The following is a 15,797-nucleotide window of genomic DNA, read 5'->3' as shown; positions in this document are numbered from 1 at the left end:
AGGAACAGAAGGTTCCGAATGATTGGAAAAGAGCACAGGTAGTCCCAGTCTTCAAGAAGGGTCGTCGAGCAGATGCGCAAAACTATAGACCTATCTCTCTGACGTCGATCTGTTGTAGAATTTTAGAACATGTCTTTTGCTCGAGTATCATGTCGTTTTTGGAAACTCAGAATCTACTATGTAGGAATCAACATGGATTCCGGAAACAGCGATCGTGTGAAACCCATCTCGCATTATTTGTTCATGAAACCCAGAAAATATTAGATACAGGCTCCCAGGTAGATGCCATTTTCCTTGACTTCCGGAAGGCGTTCGATACAGTTCCGCACTGTCGCCTGATAAACAAAGTAAGAGCCTACGGAATATCAGACCAGCTGTGTGGCTGGATTGAAGAGTTTTTAGCAAACAGAACACAGCATGTTGTTCTCAATGGAGAGAAATCTACAGACGTTAAAGTAACCTCTGGCGTGCCACAGGGGAGTGTTATGGGACCATTGCTTTTCACAATATATATAAATGACCTAGTAGATAGTGTCGGAAGTTCCATGCGGCTTTTCGCGGATGATGCTGTAGTATACAGAGAAGTTGCAGCATTAGAAAATTGTAGCGAAATGCAGGAAGATCTGCAGCGGATAGGCACTTGGTGCAGGGAGTGGCAACTGACCCTTAACATAGACAAATGTAATGTATTGCGAATACATAGAAAGAAGGATCCTTTATTGTATGATTATATGATAGCGGAACAAACACTGGTAGCAGTTACTTCTGTAAAATATCTGGGAGTATGCGTGCGGAACGATTTGAAGTGGAATGATCATATAAAATTAATTGTTGGTAAGGCGGGTACCAGGTTGAGATTCATTGGGAGAGTCCTTAGAAAATGTAGTCCATCAACAAAGGAGGTGGCTTACAAAACACTCGTTCGACCTATACTTGAGTATTGCTCATCAGTGTGGGATCCGTACCAGATCGGGTTGACGGAGGAGATAGAGAAGATCCAAAGAAGAGCGGCGCGTTTCGTCACAGGGTTATTTGGTAACCGTGATAGCGTTACGGAGATGTTTAACAAACTCAAGTGGCAGACTCTGCAAGAGAGGCGCTCTGCATCGCGGTGTAGCTTGCTCGCCAGGTTTCGAGAGGGTGCGTTTCTGGATGAGGTATCGAATATATTGCTTCCCCCTACTTATACCTCCCAAGGAGATCACGAATGTAAAATTAGAGAGATTAGAGCGCGCACAGAGGCTTTCAGACAGTCGTTCTTCCCGCGAACCATACGCGACTGGAACAGGAAAGGGAGATAATGACAGTGGCACGTAAAGTGCCCTCCGCCACACACCGTTGGGTGGCTTGCGGAGTATAAATGTAGATGTAGATGTAGATTTCCTGTCAGAAATGACACAGTTTGTAGTAAATGATCAAAAGTTATAGAATGAAAGAGAAGTGATATGTGGTGTTCCACAAGAAAGTGGTATAAGCTATCTGGTGTTGGCAATCCTCATAAATGATTTGGGAGACAATGTGAACAGCAGTCTTACATTTGTTTGCAGATGATGCTGTCATTTACCATCTAATAGTTGTCAGAAGATCAGTATGAATTATAAAATGATTTAGACAAGATATCTGTATGGTGCGAAAAGTGGCAGTTGACCCTAAATAATGAAATGGTGCGAGGTGAGCCACAGGTATTAAAAAGGATTTGTTAAACATTGGTTACATGATAAATTGTACAAATAGCTCAACTGCAATTGTTGATACCACAAAATAGAAACCAATTATTCTAAAAATTATAATCACACCGCAACTGTCGATACCACAAAACCAACACATAAACAACAAAAATATTAATTGGAAACTTCCCTTGATCTATATAGGTCAACAGCAGCTCAAGATACCAAAACACGGGTAGCTATGATGACAAATTAGAATCTTTCACTTCCCATGACCTATATAGCTCAAATACAACTGACAATACAAAAAAAAATTGAAGTAGAGTACTTCCCCTAAGATATGTAAATCAAGCACAAGTGCCGATACCAAAACATCAACCACCAACACATGCAGTAAATAACACTGACCCAATAACACATAAAAACCCCACCAAATATCATAACACGTGAACAATAGCCCCAAAAAAAGACTACTTAACATAAAAACGTCCAGCGCTACACGCTAGGGCAGACTTTATTTTGCAGATTGTATTTAAGCCAGACTTAGCGCTTCACATATTGTGTGACAAATGCTGGTCACTAATTTGGGAAGTGCCAGTTTAGAAGTTTTACCAAGCTATACTTGTTTGCATATCCGAGAGGAATGAGGTACAAATCCTAGTCCAACCATCATAATGTAGGTATCCTACAGTTTCACTAAACTATAAGACACAGTTGCTAGAATAGACAGTCAATCTAAGTTTATGCTAGATCTGTAATGGCATTATACTAATGAGGTACTTCTTTACCTTCATACTACTTCAGATTTTCAGGTGAAGCTAAATATTGTTACAGTCCCCAGGAGCAATGTGAAGACGTCTTTCAACCAGTCTGTTAGAACACTTGTAAATTCAGAAACTGCCCATATTAAGATGGTAAATGTCAGGAAACACAGTAGGAAAATTTTCCTCAAGAACTAGAGGAAGAAATGTGAAGCTTGATCCTGGCTTAGAAAACTGTTGGAAGTTCTTGATTAAATGAAAGTTACCTCATGCAAGCACATACCTGCTGTACCAGATTATACAACGGAAAGTTGTAGTGTGTTCCATTTAAAGAGGAAAGTATGTGTCATAATTTAGCAACTATAAATATTGGAAATTATTTGTTTACATCAAAATATTAACCTCATTGTCAACTATAACTTAATGAAAGCTACATTTAGATATATTTACCCATTTTGTGGCTATATTTGTAGTGTCCTGTCTGAACTAAATCACCCTGCATATTCCAGGATTTGACATAGTGTCACACTTTTTGGGAAAGTAGGAACAACTTTTTATTGAGATTCAGATTATTGAAGGATTAAACTTTGCATGCCAGAAGGCATAAAAACTGATGAACCTCACAAATTGTTGTGCAATTTCTATCGGGGCACCTCCAAATTTGCGTCAAAATGGATACCTCACCACTGACTGTTTAATGGAAAAATTAGCAAGAAATCTGATAACTACAAAATTTAAAAGCTAGACAGCTGCTATTTTTAGTTTAGAACAATTGGAAATTTCCATCCTTAAAATGAAAAGTAACAAATTTGTGAAATTATATTACTTGTTGGTGTAACAAATAAATAAGGACTGGATGGTACTTTAATGATTCTCTGAGCATGTTGCTCAAACTCTTGTAAAGAAGCAGGGTGGATTCTGTATGGGGAGGTAATCATATTCTGGTCAGACTCTTTTAACCTGATCCAGCGTGTAAAGAACAGATGTGAAAGAGGCGGTCACACTCGTGGAATTTATTGGCCGAAGGCATGGGAGATTCATTAGGAAGTTATTGGCAAGTAAGAGATTACTGTGTAACACAGATCACCCAGTGCCAGCTTCAAATTAAGGTATTCTATCTCACCTTAAACATCAAAAGGACTTGTAACAGAAACTAAAAAGTCTCTCTCAAGGTAATGTTGTAGGCCTCATTGCTGTATATACATCATCAATGTGACAGAGCAATCTGTTGGACTTAGTAAAAGTTCTTTCATTCATGCAAATGACACAGCAGTTGCTACCAAGATGAAATGTTTGAGGGAATGTAAATAGAGATATCAACAATGTTTGAAGACCGGGCAAATTATTACTGTCAGAACCAGCTGAAGCTCAACACTAACAAAACATTCATCTGTATACATCACCTGAGAAACAGAAGCCAACAGAAATCTGAATAAAACCTGGAAAGCTCAGCTGCTGTCTTCACACTGATCATCTCAGCATCAAGCACCCGAAACCTACCACCACCACATTAACCACATGCCAGCAACCATTCCTCCAATTGATTGAGTCTACTGTGTCTACAGGTTGTCCATAAAGCTGGACAAGACTATGTTTGCCAGCAAGAAGAAATTTTCTTTGAACTTCTATGTGGAATCTGGTTGTAATGGAAATACACCATTATTACAGTTCCTTTCTACATCCGTGTCTATAGTCTGCAAGCCACCTTACAATGTGTGGCAGAGGCTACTTCTGGTACCACTATCTTTTTTCCCTTTCATGTTCCCTTTGCAAAATGTCACTTGCGAACATAGATTGTCAGTATACCTCTATCTTAGAGCTCTAATTTCTCTGATTTCCCTGTTTTTGTCATTTTGCAATGCCACTGGAATTTGTTCACCATCTCAGTAACACTCTCACACCAACTAAAGGATAATTTCTAGAAAAGAGAAAACACTGAATTGCTTTGCAGTGGTCAGTGTTCTCAGTTATCTACAGCTCATGCAGAGCTTGTGTAAGTGACATGTTCTTTAAACCAGAAATGATTAGTTCTGTTGCCAGCTTGGAAGTTGCCATTTTAGAAACAGTATTGTGGTTGAACCTCAAGTAGCTGTGGTAGAGGCTTTCCTGTGTGTTCATTGTATGGTGGCTTTTCTGTTGAAAATATAAGGAAGTGTTGTAGCTCCATGTAACAAATTTCTTGTCGTTTCTCCTTTGTGCGTATAGCCATTGAGCTGAATATTATTTACTTATGATGAGAGTATTGTCAGTGGTGGGAATTGTTTATTTTTAATTTACCATACTGTAATTTTTTCTTTGCAGGGAAAATACAGGAGGGACCAACAACATATGCTGATTGTGCTGAGGCAGCTGGATTGCCTGGAAATTCTGAACAGGTAATGACCAAGTAACATCTCATATCCTTGAAGGATGCTCTTGTATTTAAAAAAGGCCTGGTGAACAAATATACTGTTTGCTTGTCTCTCTTCTTCCATAATAATATCAGCTTCTGTAAGTAATTTTTTTAAGGTATCACCTTTTTGCACAGCTGTGTTTAAACTGTCATGTGCTCGAGTAGCATTTTGAGTACAGGCTTTATTCCAAACTTCATATTGAGGAGATGACATTAATGGCAGGCAGTTATTATTTTATCTTGTAGCTTGTGGTAGCATATCATGAAACCACCAACATGTTTCCTCAAAAACAGTCAGTTACACCCAAGCAACAAATTTTGTACCCTACTCTTTAGCGAGACGAAGCAGAGAAGGGACAGAGTTCCTAACACATGCTGTCTTATATCATTAACTAAATTTTCTACTTCCATCTCATTGGGGCAACATCGCTTGAGATCTTTCCTTGGTAGGTGTATGCAGTAGTACTATTTTTTCTATGCTGTGTCCGTGTTCGGCTGCCACCATGCAATAGTAAATGCATTGCATGTACAGGGCTATTACAAATGATTGAAGCGATTTCATAAATTCACTGTAGCTCCATTCATTGACATATGGTCACGCCACACTACAGATACGTAGAAAAACTCAGTTTTGTTCGGCTGAAGCCGCACTTCAGGTTTCTGTCGCCAGAGCGCTCGAGAGCGCAGTGAGACAAAATGGCGACAGGAGCCGAGAAAGCGTATGTCGTACTTGAAATGCACTCGCATCAGTCAGTCATAACAGTGCAACGACACTTAAGGACGAAGTTCAACAAAGATCCACCAACTGCTAACTCCATTCGGCGATGGTATGCACAGTTTAAAGCTTCTGGATGCCTCTGTAAGGGGAAATCAACGGGTCGGCCTGCAGTGAGCGAAGAAACGGTTGAACGCGTGCGGGCAAGTTTCACGCGTAGCTCGCGGAAGTCGACGAACAAAGCAAGCAGGTAGCTAAACGTACCACAGCCAACAGTTTGGAAAATCTTACGGAAAAGGCTAAAGCAGAAGCCTTACTGTTTACAATTGCTACAAGCCCTGACACCCGATGACAAGGTCAAACACTTTGAATTTTCGGCGTGGTTGCAACAGCTCATGAAAGAGGATGCGTTCAGTGCGAAACTTGTTTTCAGTGATGAAGCAACATTTTTTCTTAATGGTGAAGTGAACAGACACAATGTACAAATCTGGGCGGTAGAGAATCCTCACGCATTCGTGCAGCAAATTCGCAATTCACCAAAAGTTAATGTGTTTTGTGCAATCTCACGGTTTAAAGTTTACGGCCCCTTTTTCTTCTGCGAAAAAAACGGTCCAGGACACGTGTATCTGGACATGCTGGAAAATTGGCTCATGCCACAACTGGAGACCGACAGTGCCGACTTCATCTTTCAACAGGATGGTGCTCCACCGCACTTCTATCATGATGTTCGGCATTTCTTAAACAAGAGATTGGAAAACCGATGGATCGGTTGTAGTGGAGATCATGATCAGCCATTCATGTCATGGCCTCCACGCTCTCCCGACTTAACCCCATGCAATTTCTTTCTGTGGGGTTATGTGAAAGATTCAGTGTTTAAACCTCCTCTACCAAGAAACGTGCCAGAACTGCGAGCTCGCATCAACGATGCTTTCGAACTCATTGATGGGGACATGCTGCGCCAAGTATGGGAGGAACTTGATTATCGGCTTGATGTCTGCCGAATCACTAAAGGGGCACATATCGAACATTTGTGAATGCCTAAAAAAACTTTTTGAGTTTTTGTATGTGTGTGCAAAGCATTGTGAAAATCTATCAAATAATAAAGTTAATGTAGAGCTGTGAAATCACTTCAGTCATTTGTAATAACCCTGTAGTTTTTGAATTTACTGTTTGGTGGAAGCATCATATCAAATAGGTCACTGCTGGATATGGGCCACTTGGTGTTAATGCGTTATAAGAAACCCCCTTTCTGAGGCATGTAGCCTTTCTTTTTTTTTTTTCTAAAATTACAGCTATTAATAAATGTCACCACTCATAGGTGTGTATCCAAAAATGGGCTACACTCGGTGTGTGATTTATAGTGTAATGAAAACAGGTGGGGGCTGGAGGATGAGAATGCACTGCTCACAGTTCAGACACCCTGTATATGGATTTTTGGTAGTTTTCTTCACTGTAATGACAGTCTTAAAATGTATTCTTAACTCTCATAAAACACTAATTGGGAAGTGAGTGGTACACAGACAAATGACTGCCTTGAGCTGCAGAATCACTTGATTGTCAGACAAAGATGACATGTAGCAATACACTTACGTAGGGATGCCTTGCATCTTGTGATTGTACTTTTTTTTTCTCCTCCAGAAGTGATGATTCAGTTGATTTTCTACAGATCATTTCCCTGCAGCTAAGCAATGAATGTACACTGCTACCAGTTAACACTTGTTTGATCATGAAGTATGAACAGATGCATAGAGTATAGTGAAATAAACATTGAAAAACAATCAATTAAATGCGTGAACTGTTAATATTTAATTTAGTGTGTATCAGAAAATTTGGTTTTATTACTCTTGTAAATATTTTGAATGAAAATTTACTCATTAATAGAAAGTTAACTCTCCTTTGATTACACCCTGAAATTTGTCTTTTATTTCACTGTTACATTAAGCACATGTATAACACCTGCTCCGTGGTTAAATGTTATGTACTGTGTTTCTAACCATGTAGATGGCATATTTATTGAGAGTTCCTAATTGTTTCTCTGCCTATTTCTTTAAAGGTCACTGGAGCAGGACTTACAGTTCAAGATCCTCAGTGTGAAAGTCTTGAAAAAGATGTACTATGCTTCATGTCTAATTTTATAATGGAGGTAACTAATTCACCAGGTAGTTTTGAATTTGAATCGGAGGTGGCACTGAGAGATTTAAATAACTGGGCAACAAATGCAGGAATTACACAAAAAGTATCTATGATGATTGTTGAAGAGGTATGTAAACGTATAACTTTATCCTGCCTCTAAGTCATTTCAAAACATGTTGCAAGTGATTGGAATGCTTTTGTTTCAGTTATTGAGTTGAATTAAAATGTTGAAATTTTTGCTCTTATCCTTAACTGGTTTATGTGAAAATAAGTGTCCTTCATCCAGGTGTCATGGAGGTTTTATTGTTGCTGTATGTTTTGTAGCATAGGCTGAAGTAATGAGAAATTCAACTTAAAGAAATTCTATTTACTAGCTAAGACCATGTCTACTCTTCCATTCACTTGAGGCACACCACAGAAATTGTGTATTATATCAAGTTTCCTTTAGGAGACACAGAATTGACTGCATTTAAATGGGCAGTAATTAGTTGCTTCCCCCTCACGTGATAACTGTGGTTTACCTAAATTGTGTAAAGCAAATGATGCAGTGTTTGCTTTGAAAGAGGGCACTACAAATTTCCTTTTGAGCATATGCTCAGTTTCTAATAACTCTTGCTGATGGAATGTTAAACTCTCAAGTTTCCTTTCCTTTTCCACATATGATATTATAAATTCCTTGTTTTCGTTTTAAGCACATGTGACAAACACCTACGTTATCTGTTCTGTCAGAAGTTCTCTTCATTGAGTTTTATTGCCAAAGGTATCAGTCAAGAAAATGTCTAAAAATCAAATTTTTGGGCCAAATAGTTTTTGTTAAATCGAATGATAAGTGTGTCAAAGCAGTCAGAACACCATGTGTCTGCACAGGCGAGCAGTGCAGTGATGACAAAATCATGCACAGCGCGCAATGTGGGGAGCACATCTCTGTAGCAGCGAAATGGTTAATGAGGCCGTGGTGGCTTTACTTCATAAACTGCGCGCTCCCCCCTAAACGTAAGTTTGCGAACTATACTATACTATGGCGCTGCTTCTCTTGGTGTGTGCGTCGTTTGCAACTGGCAGCGCAGCAATCTCCCGCGTCTGGGCAGGCATGCGCGAACGGCCAAGATAAAAGAATTGAACTATAGTGCAGTCGGGTTGGAGCAGTAAGGTCTGCGTCGACATGGCTCACCCGACCATTGCCGCCACACATCACTTGAGCCGGGCCACGGTCTTGGTGGATCGTCAGTCGGTCGTCCTGCCGGATGACGTGTTTTGGCTCACCTTGTCTTCATGCGTACTTAGTTACTGTTCGGTATCGTTCAGGTCTTCGTGCAAGTATTTGTCAGGTTGTGTGTGTAGTTGGTGTTATTTCCACTGACTACTATTTTAGATGTTGGCATTCCGAGGGTAGTCGGTCAGTTGGTGCAGACCAGGGAGGATATCTCCATGTGGTCCAGTCGGCTGGGTCCGCTGGCGGTCCCTGCGCAGTGTCAGAGCGGGTCTAGAGCTGTCCGATCACTACGAGCTTCGTTGCTCGCCGACCCAGGACATCAAAGTTGAGTGGTGTGTTAAGTAACCAAGCCACGTCCATTCATGTTGTGTTGTTCGTTTCATTGGTTCACTGTTGGGGAACTTTTCCTGTGAGCAACAAAGAGTGTTTGTAGTGGTGAAATTGAGCCGCCGTGCTGTGGAATTAATTATATTGGTTCACTACAATTAAAGTGCACCAGTGGAATTTTCTGCCTTGGGGCCGTTAGTGTTCCAGTTACCTGCCCTGCTGACTAATGTAATTTCAGGCAGCGTCCTTTCCTCACCTGTTGTCATTGTCCAACATGGTGTGTAGTTTTGACAGCTTAATACATATTTCATTGTGAATAATCATGTCCTTAAAAGTTTGGTCTTTGAGTTTTTATGTACCGATTGGTGGCTAGCAAGTCGTTTAGTTGGTCGGTCCATGACTGTCTCTTGGTTGGGTTACCGATGGATCACGTGTAGTTGGGCCCACCACCTGTCTCACCTAAGTGAACGTTTATATTTAGAGGCCAGGCTTAGTGCCATTGTCTATACTGTCCTTTTCATGGGTGTTTAATGGTCTATTGGTAATCCATTATAGCGAATGCTTAAAAAAATTCAATTGTGTTTTATGTAAATCGACTGTGGGCCTTCAGCCGTTTGTATCGCACCTTGCATATGTTTTTTCTATCCACCTTTGCCTTGGGGCTTTCCACCTAGCTGAATTTTAACTACATGTTTTCAGTCTCTTGAAATTTATCTTGTTGCTTTTAAAGATTTCTTGTTTGGAGGCCTTGAGCCGTGAAAGAATTGGATTTTGAAACTCATAGTTGTAAAGGTTCGAGTATGTGCCGTTTTGGTTTAAAGATGGTATTAAATTAAAATTTTGAAGTGAAACTGACTGACTCCTTATTTGGCCCTTTCCACAATCCTAATAACCTGTTCTACCCAGCGGGTTTAGCAGGTGTATCTAGCATGTTCTTGTTTTTATGCACTTTGATATACCTTAATCAACAGTAAAGTATAATGTTCGTTCCTGAGTTATGTGGTGGTACACTATGTTACCTGTCTGCTAATATGGAACCAGTTTATTTTCTTGCTCCCACCTCTCCGCCCTCCATCTCCACCACCACCACCACCACCACCACTTCCCACCATCTGCACACCACACACAAGAAAGTCATATAGGTAGTAAATGAATGTTTTGGGGTATTAATTCTCCAATTAAAAGGCTGGAAACTGTCCCTTTACAGGGTCTCAAATACACTGTATGTAAAGAAAATTTATTAATAAACCACCAGATTGGATAGATAGAGGTGAAGAAAACTGTATCAGTAAAGAGAATTACAAAACCCCATCTGATTTGATAACCATTGATATTGTCAGAAGTTAACTAGTTCCTGTTGAGTTTCTATGTCAGGAAGAGCACTTCTGACCTGAACTCACTTGTACAAATACATGATCTCACGACAGTATGAACTAATATTTTCAGCTTCCAGCTGCACTTAGTGGTTGAATATCCACAAACTTTCAGATGAGTGTGGCTCGATCATTTCGAGTGGTGGCTGCCGTACAGTTGCTACGTTCGTACCTTAATAGCTGTGCTACCACCTGTGACGTAATAGCTGCCCAGTCCAATACCTTATAAGGTAATTTACTGTTGCGCATCCACCTCAGCCTTGAGATGGCTGGGTTCCAAACCGTCTATTCAAATGCTATTCGATGTCTATTTTCTTGAGCATGTTCTGCTACAGATGTTTTCTCAGGATACTGTAAGGTGGAAACAACTCTCATAATTCTGTATGGCACTGATAAATAGTCTGCCCAATCTCACTGACTTGAAACTGTCCACACCCACATATTATTTTTTGAAATTTCATTGTTCTGAGGCCTAAATCATTGTTAATAGGCCTCAAGAATTTTTGAGTTTTTTGTGGAGTCCTAAAGGTTGAATAGATTTTATACCTCTCTTGAAGCTGGGTAATCTTTCCTGTCACTGTGCCACAAAACAGCAAAAATGGAAACTTCTGCATGTCCTCCTCGACTAGGCCTTCTGCTTATGTGTCTTTCGTGAAATCTGTCTGTTGTTGTAGTCATTTTCCTTGAATGAGGAGATGTATAGAGGCTTTGATAAGAATGCATATAAATTATAACACATCAGAATTGCCCATCAGTTTTCCCTACAAGGTGCTAAATATTAATTTGGCTGTCAGTCAGTTGTATTCTAGATACGATACACATGACGACAAATATGTGGAGTAATGCTGATGACCAGATGTTGTGCAAAATTCGTGATCGCCAGGCTTTGCACCAATGTCCCATACTAAATTACAAACTTCTCCACAGTGTCTCGTGAAGTGATGGCCTGTGTCACTGTTAATGGTAATTGGTCCCTTGGATAGGTTTTTTAAGCTGCACTATACAAATACAACACAACTCTCTCATACCTGCAAGGAAAGGGTGCAAGGAAAGGGGCTGATGTGAGCAGATAGAGAACAGCCCAGCCTTTTCACTAGGTGACTGAATCTACCCTGTGGGATTTCCAACCACCAATTCCCTACAACATTTTAATTTTTATTCTCCAGAAAAATGATTCGAGTTGCTCTTGCTACCATTAAATGGAAGAGTGATTTCTGGGCTAGCATAATAAAAGAATCAATAAAGAGAGAAATATCTGATGATATTCTCAGTAGAGATGGCGACCTGTAGCCGATCACAGCTTGGGACCCAGCCGTCAGAAGGTTGAAGTGGGTGTGCAACAAAACAGTTACCATTTAAGGCTGGGTAGGGCTCTAGTGACATTACAGGTAGTAGTGTACCACAGCTATAAATGGATGACAGCAGTAACCATGTGACAAGTCACTATCTACTTGATAGTGGCCAAGGAGCACTTGTTGGAAAACTTGTGAGTATTTAACCGTTTAACATGGTTGGAAACCACAAGAAAATTTTGTTACTGAACTCTCCTCATTATGTGCAATACAAATTTTTGTGTATTCTGTAGCTTCCAGCTACAGTGTTCACTTTTTTCCCTGCTAGCTGTTACTAACTGCTGACCAGTGTTCAGAAAAGTGGTATATATCTGATAACCATTAAAAAAACCATTTCTATTATTAATGAAGTTTATTTGTTCCAGTCCATCACACAACCAAATTTTAGGTACAGTGGTGCAAGGCTTTGCAGCACATTGATCAAAAAATGTCAAGATATGCAACTAGATACGTTTTGGGACAGTTTAAATTCTGAGTAAGTAAAATACCACCTGTGTTGATGTATAAGACCAGACAGGTCTGTATATGTGTGGATGGATGTGTGTGTGTGTGTGTGTGTGTGTGTGTGTGTGTGTGTGTGTGTGTGTGAGTGTGAGTGAGTGAGTGAGTGAGTGAGTGAGTGAGAGAGAGAGAGAGAGATTGGAATGACTCCTTACCCTCTCCCCTAAAACCCAAATCCTTTCGTCTTTCCCTCTCCTTCCCTCTTTCCTGACGAAGCAACCGTTGGTTGCGAAAGCTAGAATTTTGTGTGTTTGTTTGTGTGTCTATCGACGTGCCAGCGCTTTCGTTTGGTAAGTCACACCATCTTTGTTTTTAGATATATTTCTCCCACGTGGAATGTTTCCCTCTATTATATTCATTTATAGGGAGATATATACACGTCAACAAGTACTCAGACCTATCCTGCAATGTGGCATTTCTCACATATACAGATAATTGCCAGAAATGAATGATGTAAGTGATAGAAAGGGGTCCTAGTACAGATTAAGAATTAAATGTTGAACATTTGTTTTTGTTGTGACACTTAGCCATTTAGTCTTACCATCCAGGATACGAAGAGCTAAATCATCATGATTATCTGCTCTTAATTATCTACATGTATAAAAATAGGGGGATGTCTGGAAAGGAGCTCTGTGGGAGTAAGAACCACTCTCATTGGAATAGTGGATCAGAACCAAGATGGACAGACAGGTGGGTGGAGGAGACGGGAGCGGACGTTAGGGACTACAGGATGGACAGGGTAAGGAGGGGAAGTATGGGATGGACAGGGAGAGGAGAATGGAGGGGGGGGGGGATATAGGAGCAGGTAGAAGATGGAGAGGGATAGTGGGCAGGTGGAATAGGAAGAGACTGTGAGGAGGCAGATGGATAAGAGATTTCCTCTCTGGTGTTGGGTGGTGTAAAACAGCAGAAAGTGAGACACATATGTGCCATGTATGTGTTATATGCAGGTGAAGCTGCAGATAGATAGCTAGTAGTACAATGTGTATGAAAATGACCTTGTGATCATAGAATACCAGTGTGTACCCTGTTACAAATATACTATTCAGTAACATGATAGGTGCAACTGTGTTATTTATGTCTGCAATCAGTCCATATGCAGATATTCTCACAGCCCTTCCAGCATTGACAGTTCAGCTGGAAGAGATATTTGCAATAAATAAGTGGCTTCTGAATGTCCAGTAAGGCAGTCTAACCAGTAGTTGATGTCTTTATTACAATTTGTCCATAACCCCCTCACCCAATCCAGTGAGCAAAGTTGTAAAAGCGTTTGCCGTTTCCTCTAACCCTTTATAAATTATTAGGACTGAAATACCGATTTGATAATTTTTTTCTTGAAATTCATTCAAAAGTTGTCTTGTAAATAAAGTTATGATTATTGAACAGTAGAAGATGAGGTAATGATGGAAGTGAAGCTGAAGCTGAAGCTGAAGCTGTGAGGAGGGGGTATGAGTTGTGCTCTGTTAACTCAGTCAGTAGGAGCACTTGCCCACAAAAGGTAAAGATCCCAAGTTCAAGTCTCGGTCTGGCACACAGTGTTAATCTGCCAGAAGGTTTCATTATGACATACAGGATGAGAATTATTGAACTGTATGGGGGGGAGGGGGGGGGGGGGGGAGGAAAGTAAATTAATTACAAACTACAGCATGCGTGCACTTTATTCAACATTTAAACATCACTACAGATACTTGGACTTAGGTTATGATATGTTTGATACGCCTTCCATCATTGGCAATGATGTGATGCAGACAAATAGTGAAATTCTGCATGACCCACTGAAATGTCAGAACATACGATGCTGTGGATGACCACCTGAATGGCTGTTTCCAGCTCAGCAATAGTTTTGGAGTGTGGTTTTTTTTACACCTTGTCTTTAATATAGCCCCACAAAAAGGAATAGCATGTGTTCATATCCGGAGAATGTGGCGGCCAATGGAGGCCCATGCCAGTGGCATTTGGGTACCCCAGAGCCAGAATGAGGTCCACAAAGTGCTCTTCAAGAACATCGCACACCTTTGCTTCGATTGGGTCGAGCTCCATCTTGCATGAACCACATCTCGTAGTAATTAGGATCACTTTGGATAATGGGGATAAAATCACCTCCCAAAACCTTCACATAATATTCAGTAGTCGTCCTGCCATCAAGGAATGTTGCACCAGTTATTCTGTGGCAGGATGTTGAACACCACACAGTCACCTGTTGAGGATGAAGAGACTTCTTGATCATGAAATGCAGATTTTCTGTCCCCCAAATGCCCCAATTTTTCTTATTGTCAAACCCACCCAAATGAAAGTGGACTTCATCACTAAACCAAACCACACCATTCCCATCATTCTCCAAGGCTAACCATGCAGTTTGAACATTCTAACGCAAACTGTTCAGAAGTTATAACTCTTATTCCATACAGTACAATAATTGTCACCCTGTATGTTGCTACAGGGTACGAATTCTCATTAAAAAAGAGGAAATCAATATAGATTGAAAAGTTGAACTGTACTAGTGTTGTTTAACTGTAAAGCAGTTGCCAAAACTGATGTTCGATGAAAGTCTTCAAATCCTTAAAACTTAAAGACTAGGGTGTCCTGAGGTGGAGAATTAATATTATATGTTCAGTATTTCTTCCAGTATGTCCTGGTTTGTACTTAGTGAATAAGTCTTAAATCCGTTAATTCAAGATTATGTTTTAGGGCGTTTATTATTACATTAAAATTGTTGTTAAATGAAATTTAATATTTTTTTGTGCAATTTCAGGTTGAAAAAAGAAAGAGAAAAAGCCACTGATCTGCTTCATGAAAATCCAGAGAGACTTCGTGGTTTCCTGATGTTTTTGGCTGAGCTGTTTGTGCAGCTTGAAGGGGAAACTTTTCTTTGCACTGAAATTTGTTACATTATAGATCTTCTGCTATTCAATGAGATGCCGGAAAATGTGAAGCGTGTATGCCAGACGTTAAAAGTAAGTACACAGCATAATTCAAATATTTGTTATTAGGGATAGGAAACAATGGGGATGTTTTCTCACACTTGTGTGAAAGGGGGGGGGGGGGGGGCAGTGGCATGTGTTAAAAGATCATTTTTTATGTTTTTCTCGAATTACTCAAAAACTGAAACTCATAGCAAAAATATTTCCCAATACAAAATTAAATTACATTAGATTCCCTACAAAAGAAGTCCTGTTCATTTTTTTTCTAGGACTAATAATTTCCTCATTGCCAGGGATGGAAAAATCACATACTATTAAAATATTGTTGTAATAGTATAAATTTAATGTTTATCTTTGAGCAAAGTGGGTTAAAAATGAATATTAAATGTGTGTACTACAGCTGAGCAGAGCCTTATGAAGGGACCATTGTGTTCAGGGTGTG

General features: G+C 40.1%; 1 protein-coding gene across 1 annotated transcript in view; it reads left to right on the top strand.

Annotated features, from left to right (window-relative positions):
* LOC126184528 (polyadenylate-binding protein-interacting protein 1) overlaps window positions 1-15,797 on the top strand; it is a 112,655-nt gene that overhangs the window by 31,196 nt on the left and 65,662 nt on the right. Inside the window, exons 3-6 of the mRNA XM_049926930.1 lie at window positions 4,730-4,803; window positions 7,589-7,795; window positions 12,299-12,408; window positions 15,187-15,388. Of these exons, the coding sequence (XP_049782887.1) occupies window positions 4,730-4,803; window positions 7,589-7,795; window positions 12,299-12,408; window positions 15,187-15,388 (593 nt within the window). The remainder of the gene's footprint in view (window positions 1-4,729; window positions 4,804-7,588; window positions 7,796-12,298; window positions 12,409-15,186; window positions 15,389-15,797) is intronic.

Source organism: Schistocerca cancellata, chromosome 4 (genome assembly GCF_023864275.1).
Source record: "Schistocerca cancellata isolate TAMUIC-IGC-003103 chromosome 4, iqSchCanc2.1, whole genome shotgun sequence".
In the NCBI taxonomy this organism is placed as follows: Eukaryota; Metazoa; Arthropoda; class Insecta; order Orthoptera; family Acrididae; genus Schistocerca; species Schistocerca cancellata.
This window is presented reverse-complemented; position numbering and strand designations above follow the sequence as displayed.